Source organism: Dermacentor albipictus, chromosome 1 (genome assembly GCF_038994185.2).
Source record: "Dermacentor albipictus isolate Rhodes 1998 colony chromosome 1, USDA_Dalb.pri_finalv2, whole genome shotgun sequence".
Classification (NCBI taxonomy): domain Eukaryota; kingdom Metazoa; phylum Arthropoda; class Arachnida; order Ixodida; family Ixodidae; genus Dermacentor; species Dermacentor albipictus.
In genome coordinates this window covers 157,239,384-157,265,556 of record NC_091821.1, presented here as the reverse complement: position 1 = coordinate 157,265,556, position 26,173 = coordinate 157,239,384, and the positions used below count along the sequence as shown (strand labels likewise).

Here is a 26,173-nt window from a genome sequence, read left to right as displayed (position 1 = left end):
AGCAACAGCTTGGCACAAAGTTCTTTCTTGAAGGAGAGTTTTTTTTTTTTTTTCTTTGATGAACATAGAGGAGGAGAGATCTGACAGAAGAGCATGTATCTAGCCTTCTACTCCTACCTAAGTAAGGAGAAAGGGAAGAGTGAAAAGGAGAGGGTGATAACAGTTGGAAATGCAGTAATATATAAGAAACTCTTCTGGGTATCGCAGCTTAAGTTAGCCAAGTACTTGTTTAATTTGTTGAATCATTTTTTTCTAATTAGCCAAGTAATTAGTACACAAGAACTACGATGGTGGCGAACGACGACAGATGGCCGAACACCATATAAGTCTGATAACCATATGCTGTACCAAGCTTGGCTAACGTTAGCTGAGACGCTCTATATACACAGAGTCCAATATGTGGTTAGTGGTGCTACAGTAGAATCTTGTTAAATGAGACCTCAAGGAATCAGATCATTATGTTCCATTTAACAGGAGTTTCATCTACAGAATAAAATTCATAGGGGCACAGCACTATGTCACATATTCTCTTAGCACTGCTTTAAAAGATGTTAAGGATTAAAAACTAGCTCTTACAAAAAAAGGAAAAATGACAAGGTGCTTTAACACAGCATGAACAAAATCTTCTGGAACTACTCCATACTCTGCATTAAATATGTATCAATGCTTGCTTGCTTCTTTGAGTCTTTGGCGCAACCATTTAAGGACGACATTCTCCATAGAAGGCGGGCCTTTGCAACAAAATTTCAGATTCTGGTTCATTCAGAAAAAAATCCTCTGATGCTTCAGAAGAACTTCAGTTTGGCCTAGTTGGTGCTTACTGCATATCATATTCACCGCAAATAAAGGCTGGGACATCAGAAGAGAACACATAAACGACACGGGCGGTAACTTTCAACTGGTTTATTCACGGCAGCCCGTGGGCATATATAGACCAATAGAACACGCGCAGAACGCAGCAAACAAGAACACTCATCAGCCTAGCGGGGCAACCAATTATCAAAAAAATATATTTTCTGATTGAAACAACCTAATGGAAGTGTCACTAACACAGTTTTGGCCTTTCTTTTTTATGTGATAAGCCTCCATCAGTTCGCGTGCAGTCTGGTCCTGGCTTCTCCCCAGAATATTTATCTCCTTAAAAAGATGTGCACAGTGACAGGCATTGCAGTGTGCAGGCAAGTGTGCCAATTCATCTTTCGTTAACTTTTGTTAGTATTCCCTGGCTCGATCATTCAGGCACCGTCCTGTCTGCCCTATGTAGGACTTGCTACACGCCAGGGGGATTTCGTACACAACTCCTACATTGCATTTGCCATACGGCTTGGTATAGTTCTTGCCACAGCCTTGCCTTCCTTTAGGATCACGGGAGGTGCAGGGGCAGAGCCGCGCCAGCTTAAAAGGGGCTGAAAAGACAAGGGGGACTCCAAACCTGCCTGCCACGTTCCTTAGGTTGTGAGTGACCCTGTGCATATATGGTGCCACTTCAGGTCTTACAGCCATAGTAGTCGTCCTCACCCATGCTTTGCTCCTAGATCCTTCTACCTTCTGCAGGAGGGTTTCCACCACTGGCGTTACCATCGAGTCAGAGAACCCTGCTGTCTTAAGACTGAAAATCTGATTGTCAAAGGCAAGCTGCATCTTGTGCGCACACGACTTGCGGAGAGCCGATTCTAAGCAGAGCATCGCTACTCCTCGTTTAACAATCTTTGACTGTGAGGAGTCATATGGCACCAAACCCTTCTGTGCCCGAGGGAAGTACTGCCAGCACATGTGGCCTTTAGCAAAGAAAATGCTTAGGTCTATAAAAAGCAAGGAATTGTCGAGTGGAAGTTCGTGAGTAAAAAAGAAAGCCCTTTACCGAGTTGTTTAAGAATGGCTAGAATGCTGTCACAAGAAGTTAAACTTCCTTGCCCATTAAGAACAATTAAAGAATCATCCATATATCTAAAAACTTTTAAAATGTTTGAAACGCCCCCCCCCCCCCCCCAAATGCCTGATCAAGCACTTTGCCTGTGGTAGCTAAAAAAACTTTACACAAAAGTGGCGCAATACACGAGCCGATGCAGATTCCACGTTTCTGCAGAAATAAGTGTTCGTCAAAACTGATAAAAGTGCTATTAAGATAGGTTTCCAAAAGCGTTAAAAAATCTTCCACCGAAATACCAAATGGGTTTTGGAAGGGAATGGTGCCATTTTCTTCAATACACATCCTCACAGCAACAAACAGACCTTTATGAGGAACAGAGTAGAAAAGATCTTCTACATCAACCGAAAAAGCCGGACCTATGTCCTGGTTAGCCCTTAGAAAATCAACAACCTCATCAGAGCGTTTTGTAACAAAAGGGTTGGATATAACAAGAGTCTTCAAACTCTTCAAAATGAAGCGCCTAACTTGAACCTGCCACGTTCCACGCTCGATAACTATTGTCCTGAATGGAATGCCGGGCTTATGTGTCTTCGCAGTAAAGAAAACACTTAGCGCGGCGCCCGAAGCGCTACTAAGCATTTCCTTTGCTAAAGGCCACGCATGCCGGTAGTACTTCCCTCGGGTACAGAAGGGTTTGCTGCTATATGACTCCTCCCAGTCAAAGATTGTTAAACGTGGAGTAGCGATGCTCTGCTTAGAATCAGCTCTCCGCAAGTCGTGTGTGCACAAGATGCAGCTTGCCTTTGACAATCATATTTCCAGTCAAGACGGCAGGGTTCCCTTACTCGATGGTAACGCCAGTGGTGGAAACCCTCCTGCAGAAGGTAAAAGGATCTAGGAGCAAAGCAAGGGTGAGGACGACTACTATGGCCGTAAGACCTGAAGTGGCACCGTATATGCACATGGTCACTCACAACCTAAGGAAGGTGGCAGGCAGGTTTGGAGTACCCCGTGTCTTTTCAGCCCCTTTTAAGCTGGCGCGGCTCTGCCCCCACACCTCCCGTGATACTAAAGCACGGAAGAAGAATATGTAGGAGTTGAAACTCACGTCAGCAAGGGCGCATGTGGGCGACCAAATAAAGTCACAAAAATAGCACACACCGACGGGGGCGCCTGCAGTGGCGACGCCTTGCGGCGCGTCATGCAAGCCATAGCGGAAAAAAAAAAAGCAGACGCCCGGGCGAACAGCTCGGGCGCGCTTTCTTCGGCAGCACCCGTATCTTCCGCTCAAACCAGACGACAAGCAGACGACACGGACGTTCGCTTCAGCGGGCACGCCGTAACGTGTTTGTACGCTCTTACAATTCAAACTCCAACAGTTCTTGTCGGTGTCTGTTAGAGGATCATAATACTAACAACGCTGCTACGTGCAAATGCCCTTTTTCGGAATTTGCTAGCGTAAGGTGGGACGCAAGTGTTTTGTTGAAAACTGGAAAACCGAGTACAACTCTTGGAGGGGAAAGGTGAGCATAATCAAAGCTCCAAATGACCTTGAAAGTCTGCAACTAAGGGCCGTGGCGATTCCTGGGGACGGCCGCCAGCTCACATGGAGAGAGAACATCTGTGAGAAGCACTTCACAAGCAACATGATGAGGTGGGATAAATATTACGGCGAGTTTAGAGGCAAGGTAATCCTGAACCACCCGAAAAAAAAAAAAAAAAAACTGGACTGCATCCAGAGGCTGTTCTGTGCATCTTCCGTATCCAGCATCTTTGACATCCCCGTAAAAAAAGTGTGAGTCCGCTTCTTTTACGGGAAGCGTCATCAAATATCAGTCATGCTACCATTAAAAGATCAAGAATGAGCGTATATGACAAGCCAGGAACATCAACGGCGGTGAATGTCAGCGATGTTCACACAGTGTGTGAGGCCCATGAGCTTGACGAAAATCAGCCTGATAGTATGCTCAAACAAATCGAAGGCATGTTTGCCTTCCTTCATCACGTGGGTGAAACAACAGGGTCACGTACAACCACCAGCTACAGGTTACCTAATCATAGCGGTCAGCGAAAAGAATGCGTTTTATTTTTTACTGTGCTCAAATGGTTGAGGCCCAGCACCGATCGCTGTCCAGGCTGCCAGCGCTAAAGAGGCAGGCGTGACTGCCCTACCCTCAGTGGAACTTGTGCCAGGCATGCGGGGACCGAACACAAGCAACACGTGCGACCGGTTGCCTTGGCAACCGAACCGGCGGTAATTTCTTTCTCGGCCGCCAGGTACCGCCAGCATGATAGTGGCTCCGCGGGCTTGTGACCTTTTCTGGTCGCCGCAAACAGCGGAGTTTCCACTCCTAAATGTTTCTTGCCCCGTGTCCTAAAGGAAGGCAAGGCTGTGGCAAGAACCATACCAAGCCGTATGGAAAATGCAATGTAGGAGTTGTGTACGAAATCCCCCTGGCGTGTGGCATGTCCTACATAGGGCAGACAGGACGGTGCCTGAATGATCAAGCCAGGGAACACAAAGAAAAGTTAACGAAAGATGAATTGGCACACTTGCCTGCACACTGCAATGCCTGGCACTGTGCACATCTTTTTAAGGAGATAAATATTCTGGGGAGAAGCCAGGACCAGACTGCACGCGAACTGATGGAGGCTTATCACATAAAAAAGGCCAAAACTGTGTTAGCGACACTTCCATTAGGTTGTTTCAATCGGAAAATATATTTTTTTGATAATTGGTTGCCCTGCTAGGCTGATGAGTGTTCTTGTTTGCTGCGTTCTGCGCATGTTCTATTTGTCTATATATGCCCACGGGCTGCCGTGAATAAACCAGTTGAAAGTTACCGCCCATGTCGTTTACGTGTTCTCTTCCACTGTCCCTGTCTTTATTTGCGATCGATATGATATGCTCTGGTGCTGGCAGCAATAATTCTGTTTTTTCAAGTTTCACATCTTTTGCAGTTCTGTTTACACTGAAGATCAAGGTGCCTTCCTATGCCTCATACCCTAACTCGTGGATGGTCCTAGCTTGACCTACAGGAACTGCCACCCCAGTGGCAACTCGGTGGACACGGCTAGTGCATCAGAGCTAACTTCTCGTGTAAACCGTGCTTCTCCCTCCTGGTGCTGAGTCATTGCACAAGCGCACATCACCAGGCCTCGTGCTGATTGGCTGCCCAAGTGGCGATCCCCGGGCACCCTCTCCACCCGAGCTCCCTTCTGCTGAGCACTTCATCGCCACGACAGAAACTCACAGGCCCATGAGTTGGTTACATGGGACCTTTGCTCCCGCAACTTCTCGTTCTTGTGCTTGGTTGGACCACTAACCGATGAAGCAGGCATGCCTACTCGGTCAGTCTTACGGTGAACCTTTGCCCATAAGTGCCGTGACTGTCGCATTGTGTTGTATCTTGGGTTAATAAACCCGTCTTTATTGACGATCTCACTCTGGAGCCTTCTCTGCGCCGTGTCGGGGAGTCAACGAATCCTGCCATAGCGCCTCTGTGTGTTGCAGAGTGGAGGAGCACTGTGCCCTTTTCTTACCATCGCTTGTGGGGTAAGCCTCGTGCAAGCCTACCTCCACAACACAGAGATATGAAAATGTTGGTTCTGAATAGAGCCAAGCAATGTTGAGTGATTTTTGCTTACCAAGATTCAACTGTATAAAAGAAAAAAAACATGCAAGAGCTGCTACAGTACTAAGCTGCCTCCTGCACAGCTATTTAGGCAAACATCACAAGGTGCAGTTTAAATGGCTTTTTTACAATCCGCGCAGGGCTGCCTCAATTCTAGCACCAATGCGTCTTGAGTCGTATTGAGCTTTGTTTTCCCCTTGAGGTTTTATTAAGATTAAATTAATTAAATTAAAATTAAATTAGAACCATGATACGATTATGAGACACACCGTAGTAAGGGACTCCGGATTAATTTTGACCACCTGACGTTCTTCAATGTGCACCTGATACATGGTACACAGTACACGGGCATTACTGCATTTTGCCTCGGTTAAAGTGTGGCCGCGGCGGCCAGGATTTGATCCCATGCCCTCTGGCTTAGCAGTGCGACACCAAAGCCACCACGCCACCACAGCAAGTCCTTGAAGTCCACTGCAAACTCATAGCTATAATCATCAGTTTTCTCAGTGATGGAACACCAAACCACCATTATCACCTACCACCATCACTATATATAGCAGGCTCACTTTCTCATTCTTTGGCCATCAATGTTGCCAATACTATTGAATTTAGTGGCAAATTATTTCTCCTCATTTCTTTCTCACTGACAGAATACATACTTTTTTGTACTCTTACATGTACTGCATGGTCTACAGGTGACAGAAGCACTTTCAAGTGTATACTGCTGCTGACAAGATTGTCGAGTAGTAAGAAGAATTTTAGTCACAGAATCAAGTGGTTATCAACTAAATACCTGGATCACGCATTACTGTACATTTCATTTTGCTTTATTATGACAATCAGTGAGTTGGTAGGACTATATGAAAACTTAGCTGATGTCAGGTCGACAAAGCTTATGAGCGCTTCATATTTAAAAACTAGAAGATAAAGCAGAGACACAAAAATTTGCAGTTACGTCCACACTGTGAAGCAATGACAGCAATAACTGGCATTGTATACATAGCCTTCACATAGAATGCAAGCGACAAGAGTTCTTGAACTACACTAGCTCTGAAACATCATTTATAATTTCTTTGCACTCCATGAAATCACCACACGTCATGGATCACAAAAGCGGTGTGTGTCATTGGCAAATCTAGACTGTTGCATCTATTTACTGAGCATGAGAAATTTTTGCAATGCATAAAATAAGCTTTTTGGAGGGATGTCTCACACAAATGAATGTCATGTCACGCAGGAATAATCAGAATGCACTTGCAAAACAATGTGAAACTGTATTACTGATCACAGCAAGTTTGTAGAACCATGTGAAAGAGCATGATAACAGTAAAAGAAGTCTGGTAATGATCTAACAATATTTGAAATGGTATAAACAACTCAACAGTAGTGTCATCTACAGACGAGCACTGTCACCAGGGTGACCAGAGGGAGGATGTGTCACATTGAGAATACAGCAGGCTGACGACAGTCACTTCATTCCTAGAGTCACTGTATTCATTTCCGTTATTTTCAATTTGTTTAGTTTTCCAATCAGATAATTGTTCTGTAGCGAAGAAGACAGGCGTGTGCTTCAGGCACATCGTCAACACCTCGCTCAGGAACAGAGCTGGCATGCTCAGTGCCCGACGCTTGATCAACAGACCTGCCTATGTATCGTGTAACATTCTGGCTTGTTAATTAAACTGCCCTACATATGTAACATCTAACTTACATGTAAGGCAGTTTAATTAACAAGCGAGAACGCCAAACAATACACAGGCAGGTCTGTTGATCAAGCATCGGGCACCGAGCGCACAAGCTCTGTATTGTACGAGGCATTGTACGAGGCTCTGTACGAGGCATTGATAATGCGCCTAAGCACACGCCAGTCTTCTTCGCTACAGTTCTAAACTTCCGGTCGCTACTGGTACACACTATTAGCACTGTATGGGTCCTTTTCCATTATTATTATGAAAGGTTGTGTTTTGCTAGCTTTATCCATTTGTCTAAGACATACTGATGCACGCTGCATTTTGCATTTGTTTTAAGGGAAAGGAGCATACATGCCATGAACACCTGCTAGCCAAATTGGTCATTAACACCTATTAGCCAAATTGATTATTCAATAATTGTGAGTAGCAGCCTAGTCATGCCATGAGCCATGAGCTCAAATACCACTAGTATACAACTTCACTTGCATCAGCACAGGAAAGGTTGTATACCATATACACTTATGTAAGGGCCGCACGCCCAACTTGGCAGCTCAAAATTTGGAAGAGAACATTTCTAACGGAGAAGCAATTGCATTCGGTGCCTGAATGCCATGCGCACACATAGAAAAATTTTCGTGCATTGCGTACTTCCGCATGCTGCTACCATATGGTGAGAGCCAAGGTGCACACAAGATATGAGGTGAGCAGAAGTCACTGGCTGCACCAGCAACATTTTGACCTAACGGTTCGGTCTTGTGTAAAGGCCGCACCTCATAAAAATTGTGGAAAAAAAGTGCAGCCCTAACACAAGTCTATACGGTATACTCTATTTCTTTATTTCCTCTATATTTATTTTCACTAGCTAGAACTACACTGTTAACAGATTCATACATCAGGTTGAGCTTAATTGAATCTGTAATAGCAGGACCATTATTTGCAATCAAGTTCTATATTTCGTTAGAAAATCTAAAAACAACCACAGGTCCACATTCTTCCTCAAAAGCCAAGCAAATATTGGCACGTGAAGTTTGAATTCAGACACAAAGCAATCATTGCTTCAATGCCAATTTGGTGTTTCGTTTCATGTTGGGCAGCCCTGTACATTGCAATGATGAACAAATTACCCCTATTGACATGTGATACAGTAAAAATGCAGCTTACAGCACATCAAGTAGTAGAGAAAACTGGTGCCAGTGTCAGTGAGACCATGCACTCATTACTTTGAATTTCAGACTCCCTACGACATCCAGCATTGTGATATTCTGTAAAATGATTAATACTACATGCTCTATGCAATCCTCTTATCTGCTTGTTCATTCAAAGTAATCAAAATTTTCTTAGGATCCCTTATTAGTAAGCTTATACATATAGTGCTAATTAATTTCAGTTCAACCACCTGTTAGGACTATTGCTTATGATCTTGTTTTGACTGTGCCTTTAGGAATAGTATTGATAACATGTAATTATGTGTCCACTGCTTTTTCCTGACAGGAAGCATCACAGAAGTAAGCCAATTTCAGAGCAATTTCGTTCATGCTTTTCTTGAGGAAGCATAAGGGGCTTCAAAGTTAATTGTGCACCATATTTACAATGCAGTCATGAAAATGAACTTTTATGTGCAAAAAATATCTACCAAATTTTAGCTCTGATTTTGTTTTTCCAAAACCTCAACTGAGCATGCTGTCACATTCAAATGAGTATAGATTTGAACAGGACTACTAAAAGCAAGTTATGTTAAGACGCTCACCTGCTTTTTGCTTGGCTGTTTGTTGGCTCTGAGAAAGTGCTGACTGAAGTTCGGTCTTCTCAGCCACTAGAATGCCAATGGTCTGTATATGGACCTGAAGCTGATCATTCAGAGCAACCTGCTCACGCCGGCTCTGCTCCTCCATTTCCTCCCGTTCACGGTCAAACTCGCGCTGCTGCCGAGCCAGTTTTGCTTTCTGTGTGAACCACATGAAATAGGCAACCTCTAGGTGCTACTCTGTTTTTACTCTTGTTCCCCTTTATTATACACCATTACCATTAAATGAATGCCAAACTGCAAATTGAAAAAAAATTCTTTACGCTGTTTTATTTTTTATATCTGTATTACCATGGCTATTTCATTGGAATACTGTAAAACAACAAAATTTCATGGTCCAAATACTGCATTAGCTGAATACAAACAAGCCAATTAATCACCAAGAAAATGGGTCAGGGCAGGAAAAACTGTCTCGACATAACATTTCAATTGGATACAAAACCAAAACCACGCTCACATTGTTGGCAACATCCCACCATCAGATCCAGCATCACCAGCATTATTATCACAAGATGGAAACGGAGCACATTTTAGTGGAGTTGATGTATGTCTAGGTACAGTACACTATATGGTTACAGAGTATGTTCCAATTCGTTCTAGAATGGAAAGATCCCTAACTTGACGTTTAAGAACAGCTTCATCTCTGCATCAGCCTGCATAATTGACCACAAACACAACCCAACATGATTTACCTCCCGGTGCCCAGTTTTCAGTACCAAAGTAAACTGAAAGGTGCATATTATTTCAGATTATGGTGCTACTAAACATGCATTATTACAAGCAATAACATACCTCTGCAGTTTGACAACTCATGCCCATCACTTTGCGAAACCTGTGCTTTCCCATGGAGGTGTAGCTTGCTTAGACAGCATAGATGCTTAACATTTAACACCTCAGCCATGTCTAAAGGCCTACGACATTATCATGTCAGGTTAACAGTACTTGCTTGACTCCACTCCATCCCACAGCACCCAGTTGTAGTACACTGTGTCATCTGTTCCCAAGACTGCAATGTAATTACTAAAGACATTCATTATGTCTCCTCAAAGCTGTCTTATTTGCCATCCACATCAGGGCTGGAACAGGACTTAAAGGGACACTCATGGCAAATATGTCACCGTGGACTTATAAGCCACAGACTGCATGCTTCATGCAAAGAAAGCACTTAGCTTAAGAGGAAATTGCGCGTGAAGAGTCTGTATTCCTCTAGCGCAATTCAAATAGCCCACCCACAAGCAAGGAGTTATGACATTGCATATGCCATTAGTACCAGCCGGTGAGTAAAACCACACCCAACAACCAGCTATGTCTTTTTTTGTTTCTTTTTTTGTTTTTGTTTTTGTTTTTATGAAACACGAAACCACAGCCAGAAACCGAGCAAAGACACAGCTGACAGCACCCCAAGACAACACATGGACATGGAATTTTCTGCTGCTTGCAGAAATTTTACTCGTTGCCTTGAAGTCCATGCGGTGAACGGCCCATTACTACATGATTGCAAAACATGACAGCAACGAGTGCACCTACCTCGATCCGAATTCACTCTTGCTAGTTGCTCTCTTCCTGACAGTAATAAATAAACAGTAAAAAAATTCACCAACGATTACGATACTCCCTAATGCGAAATTTGAGCGCAGCTCTATACGTGTTTTCATTTCACAATATATTCGCTGGTGCAAACTATCTGTCTCGATCGGCACGTTGCATATAGAGCGAAGTGTGGTGCGACTGCCTCACTAATAGGGAGATCGCGAGAGGCAGTGCATAGGCGCTATTCACAGCAGCTGCCGCAGACAGACCTCCACTCAGGCAGCACTTTGTTTTCATATATGGCATCGGCGGCGTCGCCAGTGAAGAGATGACGCGTGCTGCTCTGGCGCCAGCTCGGAGCCCTCGTCGCCGCAGAGCCCCTCTTGCACAGCCCTACGCTTTTCTTATTACGCTTTTGCCATACCCTCCTCCTCCGCTTTCCTCCTCACGCTCCCCCCGCTCTTGCCATCTTTCATTCCCCGCTGCACTCTGCGTTCGCTCTATGATCCCCCTCTGTGCTCGTTCCCTAGGTTAGGCCAAGGATGCTGAGGGATGCCAATGCTCGCCACAGGAATGGGCACCTAAGAGCTGCACTCTAAAGCAGGCTTCACTTCGTCTCGTCTCACACTAAGTACCAAGCATCGGAGATTGCGCACACCAGAGTCTCAGAAGCCATGAAGTCACAAAAGTGTTCAGATTTCTAGCTGTCAGATGGCACCACATCATTTACCACTGACAATAGGGTATGCTTTTTTACTGGAAATTACAGACATACTATATCTAGTACCATCTGGTTAAAACATTGGCCTCGTGGGCAGATTTCTTTATGGGCATACAACTGTACTGATTCAGACAACGAAAGTTTGTCGCTGTCTCACAGTGAGACACAACAGTACGAAAGGATTAGTCTATCGCGTCGCTTGCCACTTGAACATCGCGTGCATGCGGTTGTCTCTTTATTATGAGCTTTGCGAGCCAGGAAGACAAGCATAGTAAGTAGTATGTAATACAGAAACTATTATCTAAATACAAGAGTGCAGAGTCAAGCGAAACAACCTTTTGACCACCCACTGCATGATTGTCAAGAGCAACATCAATGAGTTCTTTTTTCTAAGAATTTAATAGAAGTGTCCTACATTTGTGTCCTGAGTGCACACATTTTATAGGAAACAAAGATTGTCATTAACGATTTACCTTTAGACACAATCCACAAGCAGCAGAAAACTTGGAACAGCACAAACTGACAAGCAACAGACTGTTTTTTGATCATAAAGACGTTTTCAGCACCTTTGTTGTTGTCAATTTTACCCGCTTCAGAAACTTGTCTGAATAAACTTGCACTGCACAGGTACCCCTTTGTTGTCTTTTCACAATAAAACTTCGAAGAGTGTAGTTGGAGATCAACAAGCTAAACTTTTTTGCAAGCAGACTTTTTTTCATAAAGCTTCATGGAACATTCACAATATCGTAAAACAAGCTCAAATTCATAAACTTAACAAAATTTGGGAGAGTTTTGGCAGGTACAAGATGTGCACATGTTGAAGGATGAAACGGCAAAGCGATTAGCTAAGGAGGAAACAACCATCCCATTCATGATGGATGTAGAGGTTCAAGAAATGTGAAATATCAAATGCAGTGGATAGCATCAAGACTATGGGTCCATCAACAGCAACAAAAATATGTCCGAAAGTGATGACAAAGGACATTGGGAATAAATATACATTGTGATGGTAACTTTCACACTAGTATTCACTTTTACTTATCATAAAAACTGGAGGTGTGATTTTCCCTTGTTACAAAAATTGTGCACATGTAAGATTTGTGTGCACTATATTTTCTCACACTGAACCCACAAAAACATAGTGCATGTTGTAATTAGGGAAATAAAGTAATTTGTGACACAGGAATACCATGTATATTAATATCTACAAACTTAGTGGTTTTCTCTACCTGGGTGGTAATATTCTTGGCTAAAAAAGTTTAACATATCCTTCATGTTCAAGCAGCGGACTGAAAGCTAACATGTTTGTGCACACATGAAAAAGGACATACACAGGCACTAGAACAAGCAACGCCACCACCTTGTCCTTGTGTATGTCTTTTTTCATGTGTGCGTGAACGTGTCAGCTTTAAGTGCACTGCTTCAATATCATGGCTCATCAACTAACCCATCAGTATCTATAATCATATCCTTAAATTTTGCTAATTTTAAATATATAAAAATTAATGAGGCCACAAAACAAAATGGCTTTACAGTATTTGTTAAAAGACCTTAATTACGAGCACAGGTTAGCAGCTGAAATATGGGCGGCACTTGCTATGGAGTGGGCCTTTTCGCAGCAACCCATCATCGTCATCATCATCATCATCATCTTTTACGTCCACTGCAGGACGAAGGCCTCTCCCTGCGACCTCCAATCACCCCTGTCCTTCGCCAACCGTTCCAACTAGCACCCACGAATTTCCTAATTTCATCACCAGACCTAGTCTTCTGCCATCTTCGGCTGCGCTTCCCTTCTCTTGGCACCCATTCTGTAACCCTAATGGTTTACCGATTATCTAGTCTGCACATTACATGACCTGCCCATCTCACTAGGGCTGAGGATCGGGCGAGTTGGTATTGCATTCTAAAACTGGTACAGTGCAACATACAAAGGAAGAAACAAGCCGAGCCGGCCAGATAAAAGAAGAGAGCGCTGAACAGCGCTCTGTTCCTTTATCTGGCCGGCTTGGCTTGTTTCTTCCTTTGTAAGTTGTGCTGTACCAGTTTTAGACTGCCCAGCTCCATTTTTTTTCTCTTAATGTCACTAAGAATATTGGCGATGCCCATTTGCTCTCTGATCCAAACCATTCTCTTTCTGTCTCTTAATATTATGCCTAGCATTCTTCGTTTCATCGCTCTTTGCGCAGTCCTTAACTTGTTCTCAAGCTTCTTTGTCAGCCTCTAAGTTTCTGCCCCATATGTCAGTACCGGTAAAATGCACTGATTGTACACCTTTCTTTTCAATGATAATGGTAAGCTGCCAGTCAGGAGGTCACAACGTCTGCTGTATGCGCTCCAACCCATTTTATGCTTCAGTGAATTTCCTTCTCATGATCAAGGTTCCCTGTGAATAATTGACCTAGGTAAATGTACTCCTTCACAGACTCTAGAGGCTGATTGGCTATCCTGAACTTGTTCCCTTGCAAGGCCATTAATGATTATCTTTGTCCCCTTCTGCATATTAACCTTAAACCCCACTGTTACACTCACTCTGTAAGGTCCTCAATCATTTGTTGTAACTCGTCCCCAGTGTTGCTGAACAGGACAATGTCATCGGCAAACCGAAAGCTGCTGAGGTATTTGCCATTGATCCTCAATCCTAAGCGTTCCCAGTTTAATAGCTTGAATACTTCTTCCAAGAACGCAGTGAATAGCATTGGAAAGAATGTGTCTCCTTGTCTGACCCCTTTCTTTATAGGTATATTCTTACTTTTCTTGTGTAGAATTAAGGCAGCTGTGGAATCTGTAGATATTTTCCAAGATATTTACGTAAGCATCCTGTACTCCTTGATTACATAATGCCTCTATAACTGCTGGTATCTCGGCTAAATCAAATGCCTTTTCATAATCTATGAAAGCTATATAGAGAGGCTGATTGTACTCTGCAGATTTCTCAATTACCTGATTGACGACATGGATGTGATCCATTGTAGAGTATCCCTTCCTGAAGCCTGCCTGTTCCCTTGGTTGACTAAAGTCCAGTGTTGCCCTTATTCTATTGGAGATTACCTTGGTGAATATTTTATATAATATTGGAAGTAAGCTAATGGGCCTATAATTTTTCAATTCTTTAACATCTCCCTTTTTGTGGATTAGTATAATGTTGACATTCTTCCAGTTCTCTTGGACCCTTGAAGTCGATAGACAACTCGTATAGAGAACCGCCAGTTTTTCAAGCATTATGTCTTCTCCATCTTCGATTAAATTGACTGTTATTCCATCTTCTCCTGCCGCTTTTCCACGTTTTATGTCTTGCAAGGCCCTTCTAACCTCATCACGAGTTATAGAAGGAGTGTCTGCACCTTGTTTATTACTGCTTCAAATGAAGGTATTGTGGCTCCTCTAAGTACTGTACAGGTCAGCATAGAATTCTTCCGCTGCTTTTACTGTACCTTTGAGATTGCTGATGATACTACTTTGCTTATCTTTCAGTGCATATATCTTGGTTAGTCCTATGCCAAGTTTCCTTCCCACTGACTTCATGCTGTAAAAAGCCACATACATGCTACTGCCAGTAATGTCAGAGCTTTTGTTGTGGCAGTACATCAACTGGATCACATGAGTATCCTTCAGCCCTTCCAATAAAAAGTTACGAGCTATACACACATCAAAGGTAAACAGGACAATGTTTTGAGATCAAAGAACACGAGATCAAAGAAAAGGAGGCACGGTGTGCTCATGAATGAGCATGCTAGTATAACAGTTGTGCACGAGCAGATTGCAACTCTCTCAATTTCTACACAGTCTCAAACCAAAGCCCTTCGATCACATGAATTGAAGGCCCGTAAATGTACTTGACTTGAATGCATAATTGCAGGAAAACACCTTTATCTATGCATATGTCAAAAGCCTCGGTACATTACACATGCGCAACATAACACTTGCACTTGGCACTAAAAAAATAGAGAACTAAAAGAAAACAAGAATATGAAGGTTGCACAGTACAATCAAAGATTTGTTGTTGGAACATAGTGCAAATAGGGATTTCACTTCAAGTTATGCTCGCCAGCACCACTAAATTGCATCTTATTTTTCTTGAGCTCTACTAATGCCTTGGTGTATTTTTGTAACCTGTGCCTCCAACGCATTGTATTTTATGCATATTAACATGAACGTAATACATCCTGTGAGCTTAAGAAAAAAAATTTCACTCACTAACTCCTGCAGCTGAAATTCAAGCTGATCCCTGTCCTGCTGCAATGTTTCAAGTGTTGTAGCCAACTCTTGGTTCCTTCGGAGAAGCTCATCTGCACCTCGCAGTGCTCCAGATGAAGATGAGTCTGCAAGTGTTGCCATCTCGCCATTCAGTGCAGCATTCGTATCTGCCATAAGGCCATTCAACTGCAGAGTGATCTGACGAAGGCTTTCAGTAGACGACAGCACCCTATGAAAAGCACAGACAGCTTAGACAAAAAGAGCACTCTGCTACCATAAAGACTGAGGCATGTGCAGTAGACCTAGCAGAATTAAACACATGCATGGCTATGATCCTACAATCAGCTAATAACAGGCCTTCTTGATTACAGCAGCGAAGAGACCATGAACAAGTTAGCCCAGAGCCTACTTCATTGCTTTTTCTAATCCCTGTTCTCAGTAGCGAACAGTACAATATTGCCCTAGCTTTATTTTTCCTGTGGATAAGGACCACAAACATTTGAAGCAGTAGTTCCCAAACTGTGAGTCATGGTGTGTGCAGCTTAATACCACGTTTTGGTGCACTACTCGCCCTGGTTTGCTCAGAATAAACCAGAAGTACACATCTGTCAGTAGAAACGCTATGAAAAAAAAAAAAAAGGTGTTGATTTTGCTGCAACCATGCAGTGTCGGGCGTCCCCAAAGGTGGAGCACATATTGCGTATTTGTCCTCCATTTCAGACCTGCCAACCTTTAGAACTTAAAAAATAATAATAATAATATTTGGGGTTTTACGTGCCAAAACCACTTTCTGATTATGAGGCACGCCATAGTGGAGGACTCCGGAAATTTTGACCACCTGGGGTTCTTTAACGTGCACCTAAATCTAAGCACACGGGTGATTTCGCATTTCGCCCCCATCGAAATGCGGCCGCCGTGGCCGGGATTCGATCCCGCGACCTCGTGCTCAGCAGCCCAACACCATAGCCACTGAGCAACCACGGCGGGTTAACTTAAAAAAAGAAAAAGAAGAAATACTAGTCATAACCAAGAAATACTAAAATTTTTTGTTATCAACGCATTAACTTTAATAAAGGAACACTAAAGAGAAATATGAAATCAGTTCAGCCTCATACACTATTCTTTTTAAGCTCTATTTTCGTTATTTTGCGGTAATAGCTTGATTACGAGAAGAGAAATAAATGTCAAAGTTCCAGTTTCGTAATTTTGAGCCAAAACCTCAGTGCTGGTACATCAGTACAACGCCATGAATTTCAAGTACATTTTCGTAGTCAGTAAATGTTCATGATAAATGTTCTTGAAAGTCGCTAAGTTCCATCTCTGGCTAGTTTAAAATACAATGTAGTCCATCCTTATATATAAAAAATTAACTACGTCCAAACAGATGGCGTCAAAATCCATGACATCGTAATGAGCTACTGTGGGAACTTCCAAGACAGCGGTGCCACCCATCTTTCATTTTTGCGCCTTTTCTAGCTTATGAAGTCTCATCTCAAGGTAACAGTGGCTTTTGTGGCATTGTAGAAGGGTAATTTATTAATACAGCTCAACTTACTTTTCTATTTAGTGTCCCTTCCTTGCTCTGTAGACACACTGTAAACCGGCACTATGCTCCAACATTCACAGCTAGAATGACCTGCACCACAAATGTTTATGAAGTGTACTCATGAAATATTCACTTCACAGTAGCTGAAATTTCAGTTGTCATTATATATTGGTTCCATAAGGTGGTATTGCTGCTGTATACAGGATGTCCCAGCTAACTTTAGCCAGAGCTTAAATATATGCAAATGCCACGTAACTGGACAGAACAAAGGTAATGTTGTTTGCCGTCATTTGGAGATACTCAAACAATTTTTTAAATTCTGTCTAATTAGATAATTAGTCTTAATTAATGAACCAACTTCTCAAACATTACAATTAGATGAAAAGTGTCAATGAGAAAATTGTAGAGTGACATGAAAAATTCTTGATACAGCTTTCTGTTCCTCAATATGTGCTACATAAAAGTGGTTTTCCGAGCGTGAAAGAAGCCCGCGAATACACGCAAAGTGCCCCAAGCGGCCAGTCGTGCGGCAATTTTGCATTTATTTGCTGGCTTTTTTCACGCTCGAAAAAACACTATGTAGCACGTATCGGGCAACTAAAGGCAGTATCGAGAGTTTTTCTCTCATTGACAGTTTTCATCTAATTGTTATATTTGAGAAGTTGATTAATTACTTCAGACTGATTATTTCATTAGGTGGAATGAAAAAAATAGTTTGAGTATCTCCAAGTGATGGCAAACAACATTACCTTTGTTCTGTCCAGCTATGTGGCAACTGCATATCTTTAAACTCTGGCTAAAGTTAGCTGGGACACCCTGTATATGAATATATAAAATCACAGTCAGTGACTGTATCTTTATTCTTTTGAATGACGTTTTACCCTAAACTAGGCACTAATGAAAAAAATATATACATATATTATTCCTATCAATACAACAATCATGAACAAGTTCCTACAAATAGGCATTTTACGAAAATACTGTAATCGTATGGATCCCGGGACATGCAGGAATGCTGGGCAATAAAGGCTGACTTGAGAAAAATTACTCTGATCTCCCAGCATCCCTGGTCCTCAGATGATTCTGACAGCACCACTGCGCCTACCCCTGAGCAAATACCGCTCCGATCAAACCAAATTCTCATGCCCACACCCAACCTTAATTAGAGACACTCCATGCTCTTACGGAGGGCACAAGCTAATACACTGCCAAGTTCCATCTGCCAGTACTGCATTAGAGGACAATCAGTGCCTCACCCTTAGTGCCCCTCATGCAAAGGCTGTGCAGACAAACACCCCATACTATGGGCATGTCATGCACTTCCCTCCCCCACCTGTCTCTAGCCTTCAATTCCACCTACACTGGAATGACTCATTATTGTCAAGACACAGTGTGACCAACATTACCCAGTGAACTATGTCCAGAAGTACTGGGGAAAGTTCACCAGTGGACTGAAAGTTTTCTAACCTAGTGACACCTTATAACATTAATAAAGTTTTCATTCATTCATACATACCTCTGATTTATTATAGATGATGCAGGCAAGTAATGCACAAAAACATATTAAACTGCATGTGCCACTAACCACAGTTTAAGAATTGATCCTCTATGGGGCCTCATAAGGCAAATTTAAGGGTAACATTTAGTCCCAATGTGAATCAGCATAAAAACTTTTTTTGTGTGTGCAGGTGTATGGTTGTGCAATGTAGAAAGTTGTGCAATTTAAAGAGCGATCATGTACTAGTGCACAGAAGCCTGCACTGCTGAGGCAAGCATGTAAATGCACGTCAATGTTTACGAATGGCCAAACATCTAGGGGACGAAGATCTGCGAGTGGTGGGGACACCAAAAAAAAGTAATGCTTTCTGAAGCACAGCAAAAAAACAACACCTTTTCACAATGTTACTGCATGAATGAAAGATGTGATACCAGTATCTTGTTTACCAGACAAGTGTTGGAAGCTCTACTTAGGATAGACTGGCTGTTGTATGAACAATGGGGCACAAAAATGTGCACCGACAGTAAATGATAAAAAAAGAACTAGAAAAAAACTGTGAAATGTGCTTTAGTTACACATTCCTTATTCTGGAAGTGCCCTGTCGGATCTTGAGACTTAAAAGCGAAAAACATTTGTCATTTACTTGTTGACTTTTTCACTTCAGGTATTGGAGTTCTGCACATGGTCTTGTTGTATTATAAACTGTACATGGGACACATTCAGAGCCTAGTAAAATACTCGGCACTGGCGCATGTCTGGTCTGTCCTTACTTCTGTATATGTGCTTATCCCCACTTGTCGTCCATATAGTAATGTTTCACCAACTAGGCCAACAAGAAATAATTTCATGACAAAATACTCTGCACACCAGTGAGTGAAGTGGGAGGAAAAGAACTCGATTATGGGCAAATATGAGATATTGTTATACGTCTATATGATAAAAGGGTATTTCTCAGTACATCAAGTTCACCTTAACATTTTGAAACACCCTTCTACTTAACCTATATTATCAGCATTGCTTGCTTCAATTTTTCATTCAAATATCTGTCTTGCAATACTGTATTTTCATGAATACAATGTAATCAGAAATATAACAATAGAGTGGACTTTCGGTGTCAAAGAAAATCAAACAATTATAATGCAGACCATTACCATAGCCTTAAAGTAAAATATTTTAGTAAAGTGTGATGCACGATCCATTACCACAATGTGCACCCCGTGCTCTGGATTAACACAGGAACGAACCTACTATTGCAGTATTCTGAAACACTTCAACCTAACCACAATATGCTGCCCCAAACAGTTAGATGTCTATGAGCTGGGACAGCTAAGTTTGCAGAAGCGCACACAAAACTAGGAACTTTAGAGATTGTCCCTGCAGCCATTTGTTAAACTTCACCACAATGTGCCAGCATAACCCAATGGGCAGCATTTTTAGAAATTATATTTTGAAAGGCCCCCCATACAGGAACTCTCAGTTAACAACACTGAGAGGGTGCACCTTTCTAATAACATGCATATTTACAGCACTTATTCGTAACTTTCCTGCTGCATTATAGCAGTACCTTAATCCTCACCAAAACAGTGCCATAACGTTGCCAAAACATTACGACTATGTGTCATAAATATGCATGTTAATGAAATGGTGTACCTTGACGTTGCTAAATGAAAGATGAAATTCAGGTGACTTTCTAATATCAGTTTTTGCTGCCTGTTGAGTTAAGAGTGGGGTTGAAGATTAACATACAGAAGACAAAGATAATGATCAATAGCTGGGCAAAGGAACAAAAGTTCAGGATCGCCAGTCGGCCTCTAAAGTCTGTGAAGGAGTACCTAGGTCATCTAATCACAGGGAACCCTGATCATGAGAAGGAAATTCACAGAATAAAAAGGGTTGGATCGCCTACGGCAGACATTGCCAGCTCCTGACTGGAAGCTTACCATTATTATTGAAAAGGAAGGTGCACAATCAGTGCATTTTACCAGTGCTGACATATGGGAGAGAGACTTGGAGACTGACAAAGAAGCTCGAAAAGATGTTAAGGACCACGGAAAGAGCAATGAAACGAAGAATGTTAGGCGCAACGTTAAGAGACAGAAAGGGAGCGGTGTAGATCAGAGAGCAAACAGGGATAGCTGATATTCTAATTGACATTAAGAGAAAAAAATAGAGCTGGGCAGGTCACGTAATGCACCGGTTAGATAACCGTTGGACCATTAGGGTTACAGAATGGGTACCAAGAGAAGGGAAACGCAATCGAGGATGACAGAAGACCAGGTGGAGCGATGAAATTAGTAAATTTGCGGGTGCTAGTTGGAATCAGCTGGCGCAGGACAGGGGTAATTGGAGATCGCAGGGAGAGGCCTTCATCTTGCAGTGGACATAAAACATGCTGCTGCTGATGATGACGAGTTACGCTGGCACACTGTGGTGAAGTTTGACCGCCTAAAAGGCAACATTCAAAATTCCTCGACATGTTGGCATGCATCACCACAAGGACCAAGGGACCGGTCTGGTCCTGTCATATCCACTCCTCTTTGCTCCTCCCTTATTTGCTTGCAGACAAGTGCTCTCCCACACACACACACACACACATGCACATTTGTATGGTTTCTACGGCATCGAGAGAGTGGCTTTCCTCAACCACCAACTCATCTAGTGGATGAGCATGCCAAAAAACCTTGTTATATTTATTGCATTGTTCCGGATATAACACAAGGCAATTTCCATGCTGGTGAATTTAAAAAATGTATCATATCATAATTATACAAACACACTAGTCACTTCAAAATTCTCCACTGTAGAAAGCAACTCTGCATGATGGTGTAAAAATGATTTCCATAGGATTTTAAAAGTTTGTAGGTACCTCTGGCTTGGGTGAACATCATCCCTCAATTGTGAAAGGTCTTGACAAGACTGTGATGTCACTGGCAGAGCTTCCTTGGGCATTGAAGGCTGCGACATTGCAGAACTGCAACAACAAAAAGGGCTGCTAAATTGGATAAATTACAAGTAGCTCTTAAGCAAAGGAAATGACCCTATGGGACACAGTAAAAGCTCTGCAATAACAGGCCACGATGCACCTTGGTTGTAATAAAACACTGCAAAGGAAAAGATTGTTCAGCTCTGGACCAATATTTTCATAAAACACCTTTCAAATTCCATGACAGGGTTTCTTTCTTTTTACTGACTCTTGTTTGTTACAGTTTGATCTTGGTGCTGCAGTCACCTGATTTGAACAAACATGGCACCACAAGTCCGTATGTGCTGCTAACATCTAGAAAAGACTGTTCACTGCCTCAAATTGTGCCTTAGGGAGGCATCTATGACCTAGAAGAGGCAACAGTCACGTGAAAGAGCACACTATATGGCCATAAACATCAGTACGAACAGACCACTATGACTCGCATCCCAATCATAGTTTATGAAGCAAACTTAAGGACAAATGTTCTGCATCAGTAGTCCACCAGTGCAATTCTCAGATTTTAACCCTTTCAGGGTCAATGACGTAAATATACGGTGCCGCAAATAAGTCCAACATGGTCGATGCCGTATATTTACGGTGCCGTCTGCATGTTCCCAAAGCAAGCCAATTTCCTAACTTCTTTTTTTCTGTCATGTGCTGCCACGATGTGGGAATACAGGGAATTTTTTTCGCGTGCCTCCCTCTCTTGCCCCGGCATGTCTATATACTACAGCTCGCGCGTTCACGTGCGTGCGGGCGGCGGTTTGAGTTTTGTTCCGTGGGCGGTTTCGGCTTCTTGCCCTTGCAAAACTGATGGCTATTTCGTTACTAATCGCTCAAAGGGCGACCGCTTGTTTCTCGCTCGTTTAGTGCTCACAGGGGTTCGCATAGGAAGGATGCTGCCATGCATGAGTTTCCGTTTCTTTTCTTTTTCTTTCAGACTCGCAAAAACTAATTGACTCTGGTTGGCGATAAGATGAAGATTAGCGGAAGTTTGTCACACGTTTTGATTTTTTTGACGGGCACACCACCACACAGTTTTCTTGAGTGCACGCACCTACACAGGTCGATTACGCTATGGACGTAAATATTAGTGTAAGAGCAGGAACATTTGAGACTTGTGAAATATTCTAACGTGCTCATTTTCAAAGCCTTGAACTGTGTGTATAACAACGCATGAAATTTTTATTTCTTATAAGTTTATTTCCTTTTTTTATTGTTGTTATTCACGGATGAAGGGTACATATATACCAATGCAAAATACTTTTTTCTCACAGAACGGTCACCCTAGAAAGAACTGGGATCTGCAATAAAAAAATTGACCCTATGCGGTTGCATATAGCGAAAAAAATCGAACCTGAAAGGGTTAAAAAAAAAAAGAACATTTCTGGATACTGGTAAATACATATTTTTTTAGTTATATTGTCTTTGAAGTAGCATGTGCATGCATTCAGTTTGGCTGTGGTGTGTGTTTGGCAACTTTATTTTTTTTAATTGTGGCGATTTCTTTTACTGTACTCATGGTTCAGAGCGCTAATGTGACTGAGTTGTATGCATAAGTTGTATTTCTTAATAAACTGTGTGTTCATCTCTGTCTCACACCTTCATTAAGCAACAAAGAGCTCAAAAGAGGAGCACTATTCTCGAGCAATCACTTTCAGAAATACAATCATTTTTGCAAGATGTTGGGTGGCTCTACACTGATTTTATTGAAATTTACGACTGACAATGTCCCTGGCAATATGATGTGCAAACAAATTATGTTGCTTATATACAAACCACTCAATGACATTTTTAGCAACAACAGCCAGACAGCTGCGATTAGGCACTATGGTGGTAAGATTCAATAATGTGATGTCAATAGTATATTCAGAAATCTAGAACATTTCAGTCATTGTAATACATTGTACAGATAATACAAAAATGTCACTTTATCCAAGCTTTCCAGCCTTCTTTTCCAACATTTTCAATCTCTTCTGTAGCTGTTAAGTACAACAAATTATAGTAGAACCTTTTGCTGGGTTATTTGGTACATGGTGTCTGTCCTGAAACTAGGGAGGGGGGGGGGGGGATGTCTCTGGTTATTCAGATTGACTGAGAATGCATGAAATGAGCTTATTGGTAATATTGTGATACATTGGGACACAAACTGACACCAAATTTCATGATATAATAGAAATGCAAAAAGTTTTTCTCTTTAATGTGGTTTATGCCCAAAAAATAAATACTGGTATGGGCAACACACAGAAACACAGCAAGAACAAACAAGACTACACTGACCATGTTTGTATGACAGCAAAAAATGTGGTGACAGGTTGTGTCTCAATGTATTATAATATCACCTATAAACATCTGTGTTTTCTTTCCTGAATCAGTCTGGCACCTTTTATTCTCTAGTCAATTTCAAAGCAGACACCACACAGAACACAGCAAAAGTTGAGAAATAATTGCAAGTAACGCCTTAAAGTTTCTTATGATGAGTTGAGCTCACTGAAATCGTTGTCTAGTACAAAAAAGAGAGAACTTTGCAAGGTTTAGTTTCGGCCTTGTTTGTACGACATATTTTATCGTGCTTAGCACAGAAACTTTGGACAGAACAGACCGTACCTTTTGTACAAAGTTTCTGCGCTAAACACTAGAAAAGAGGGACAACTCTGAAGGGAATGATAACAGGCATAACTAGTCAAATATGCAACGCGTACATACGCGGCAGCTTATAATGCTAGAAAATGAAAACGAGCGCTGACCTTTGCTCATCAAGTTGCTGAGCGCTTGCTTGGTCGTCCTGAAACAGAAATGGTGCACTGATGCTTAAACATAAAAGAGAAGAACACCTGTAAAACAAAACTGATAATCTTCGAAAAACTTGTGCATTCGACATACCTGTACAGTCTGAGGCGACAGCGTGTCAGAAGATCTCCGTTTCGTAGTTTTTTTCACAGAACGCTGCTGAAACTGCTTCAGCTGTAAGGTACACGTGACGTCAGGTCCGAATTTTTATTTCCTACGCGGAACAATTGCCATAAACCAAAGAAGCGCATTCGCCGTAAAATGCTTGACACGTATAAGGCAGCCAATGTTTTCGACAATCTCGACAAGGAGATATCGAAGCCCACTCAGCTTCACTATATCCGAGCGATTCCGCCTTAGAGCATGAAATTAATAAAAGTATAAAAATTACAATAAATTTAACTCGCAAGCAAGATCATTTACAAACCAGATGTCGGGAAACGCACTACCGTGACAATAGTTTATAAAGGCTACATATCACGTTCACCGCGGTTAATTTCAGAAAAGCTTGAAATATTTGATATCGCGTGCTATAAAAGCGTTAAATAGATACTGCTAAACGCAAACAAGTAATCTCACCTTTTTTAAACCGGCTGCAACTTTATGTTTTCGATCAGCATCGTCTGCCATGTTGGCAGATCCAGCCGACATGCGCATAGTGCGAACACGCCTTCTGGGACCACAGCTAAATACAGAGTAAACGACCAAACTGTCAAAGATTACACACAGGCCAAATAAACGGTTTTGACATGCCGTATTTAAATTAGAGTAATAACTGTCTGTGACTGCAAATAATAACTTCGCTTAGGTGTTAAATCCACATCGCACCAAGACCGATGGCCCACAGAGTCCCGTAGCATCAAAAAGCGGGAAACATAATTGAAGATACAATCTCGCGGTGCACCGCGTACTGCTGGTAGTAGCAAAACAGCTCAGAAAGTGACATGCAATGATTCTGTTTCTATTAACTTTGACAAAGTTCATAATACCGAGAGAAACCTTCGTGTCCCCCGTGCTACAGGGCGGCGCGCAACGATCTCGGAGACCATGCTTTCAACGCATTTTTTTCTTCCTCTAATGCGATTGGCATTCTTGGTAATTTCACCCGGTTTGTAGTATCTTCATCTTTCAGTTTGTTTTTCCGTATCTAAACTTTGTCACTGCAACTTTGGTCACTGTAGAGGATATCAGGGTGCTGTGTTGAGGCAATGCCTCCTTTACTAGATGCCAGCCGCGTTGTCCGTAAACTCGGTTCCTGGCCCTCTCCCTTTACTCTCCTCCGCGAAAAGGCAACGAGCGCCGCTTGTGGCGGACGTCTGCGTCACGTGCTGCGACCTCGGAGATTACCATGGCGTCTGTTGCCATCTCGGAGGCCCGCATCCGCCGGAAGTTGAAAAGGCAACGAGCGCCGCCTCACGAAATTTATGCTGAACTAACTTCAGCTAAGCGTGGCCTTCGCGATCGGCTCCGCGATCGGCTCCGGCGGCGCGCCGTTGCTGCGAATCGCGGAGGCCACGAACTAAGGGAACCGCCGCCGCAGTGGGAAAGCGAGCAACGCGGCTGGCATCTAGTAAAGGAGGCATTGGTTGAGGCCGAGCGAACCGGGTTCGAAACAAACCGTTGAAGTTTGCGACACTGGGCATGTGTCACTCTTCATTCAACCTTTTTAATCCTAACTTGATTCACTGGGCATGGGCCGCTCTTTAATGACCCTTAAATGGGACACGCGCCACGCGCGGAGTTCGCAGCGGCGGCACTAGATGACGCATCGTGCCCAGAGGGAATTAAAACCCCTCAATCTCCAGAAGTAGCGCCAACCACTTCCCTCCTCCACCGCTCCATTCCCCCGCTCTGCGCGGCCTCGACAGTAAGTGGCGCCGCCGATGCTGGCCCTGCCGTAGCAGACGATGGCTAACGAGTTACCGG

At 42.6% G+C, this 26,173-nt stretch overlaps 1 protein-coding gene across 5 annotated transcripts in view; it reads right to left on the bottom strand.

Moving 5' to 3' along the window:
- Window positions 1-25,124, bottom strand: part of LOC135916573 (golgin subfamily A member 2-like) — a 154,117-nt gene extending 128,993 nt beyond the window's left edge. Inside the window, exons 1-6 of one of the 5 annotated variants that reach the window (XM_065450007.2) lie at window positions 24,827-25,124; window positions 24,341-24,421; window positions 24,205-24,242; window positions 21,359-21,463; window positions 15,449-15,677; window positions 8,944-9,139 (exon numbers count right to left, since the gene is read on the bottom strand). In XM_065450007.2, the coding sequence (XP_065306079.1) occupies window positions 8,944-9,139; window positions 15,449-15,677; window positions 21,359-21,463; window positions 24,205-24,242; window positions 24,341-24,421; window positions 24,827-24,904 (727 nt within the window). In that variant the 5' untranslated portion in view covers window positions 24,905-25,124. Of the gene's footprint in view, window positions 1-8,943; window positions 9,140-15,448; window positions 15,678-17,003; window positions 17,085-21,358; window positions 21,464-24,204; window positions 24,262-24,340; window positions 24,462-24,826 lie in introns of those variants that run through there. The other 4 variants (XM_065450006.1, XM_065450009.2, XM_065450008.1 and 1 more) reach the window with 4 other exon arrangements.
- Between the last annotated feature and the right edge of the window lie 1,049 nt (window positions 25,125-26,173).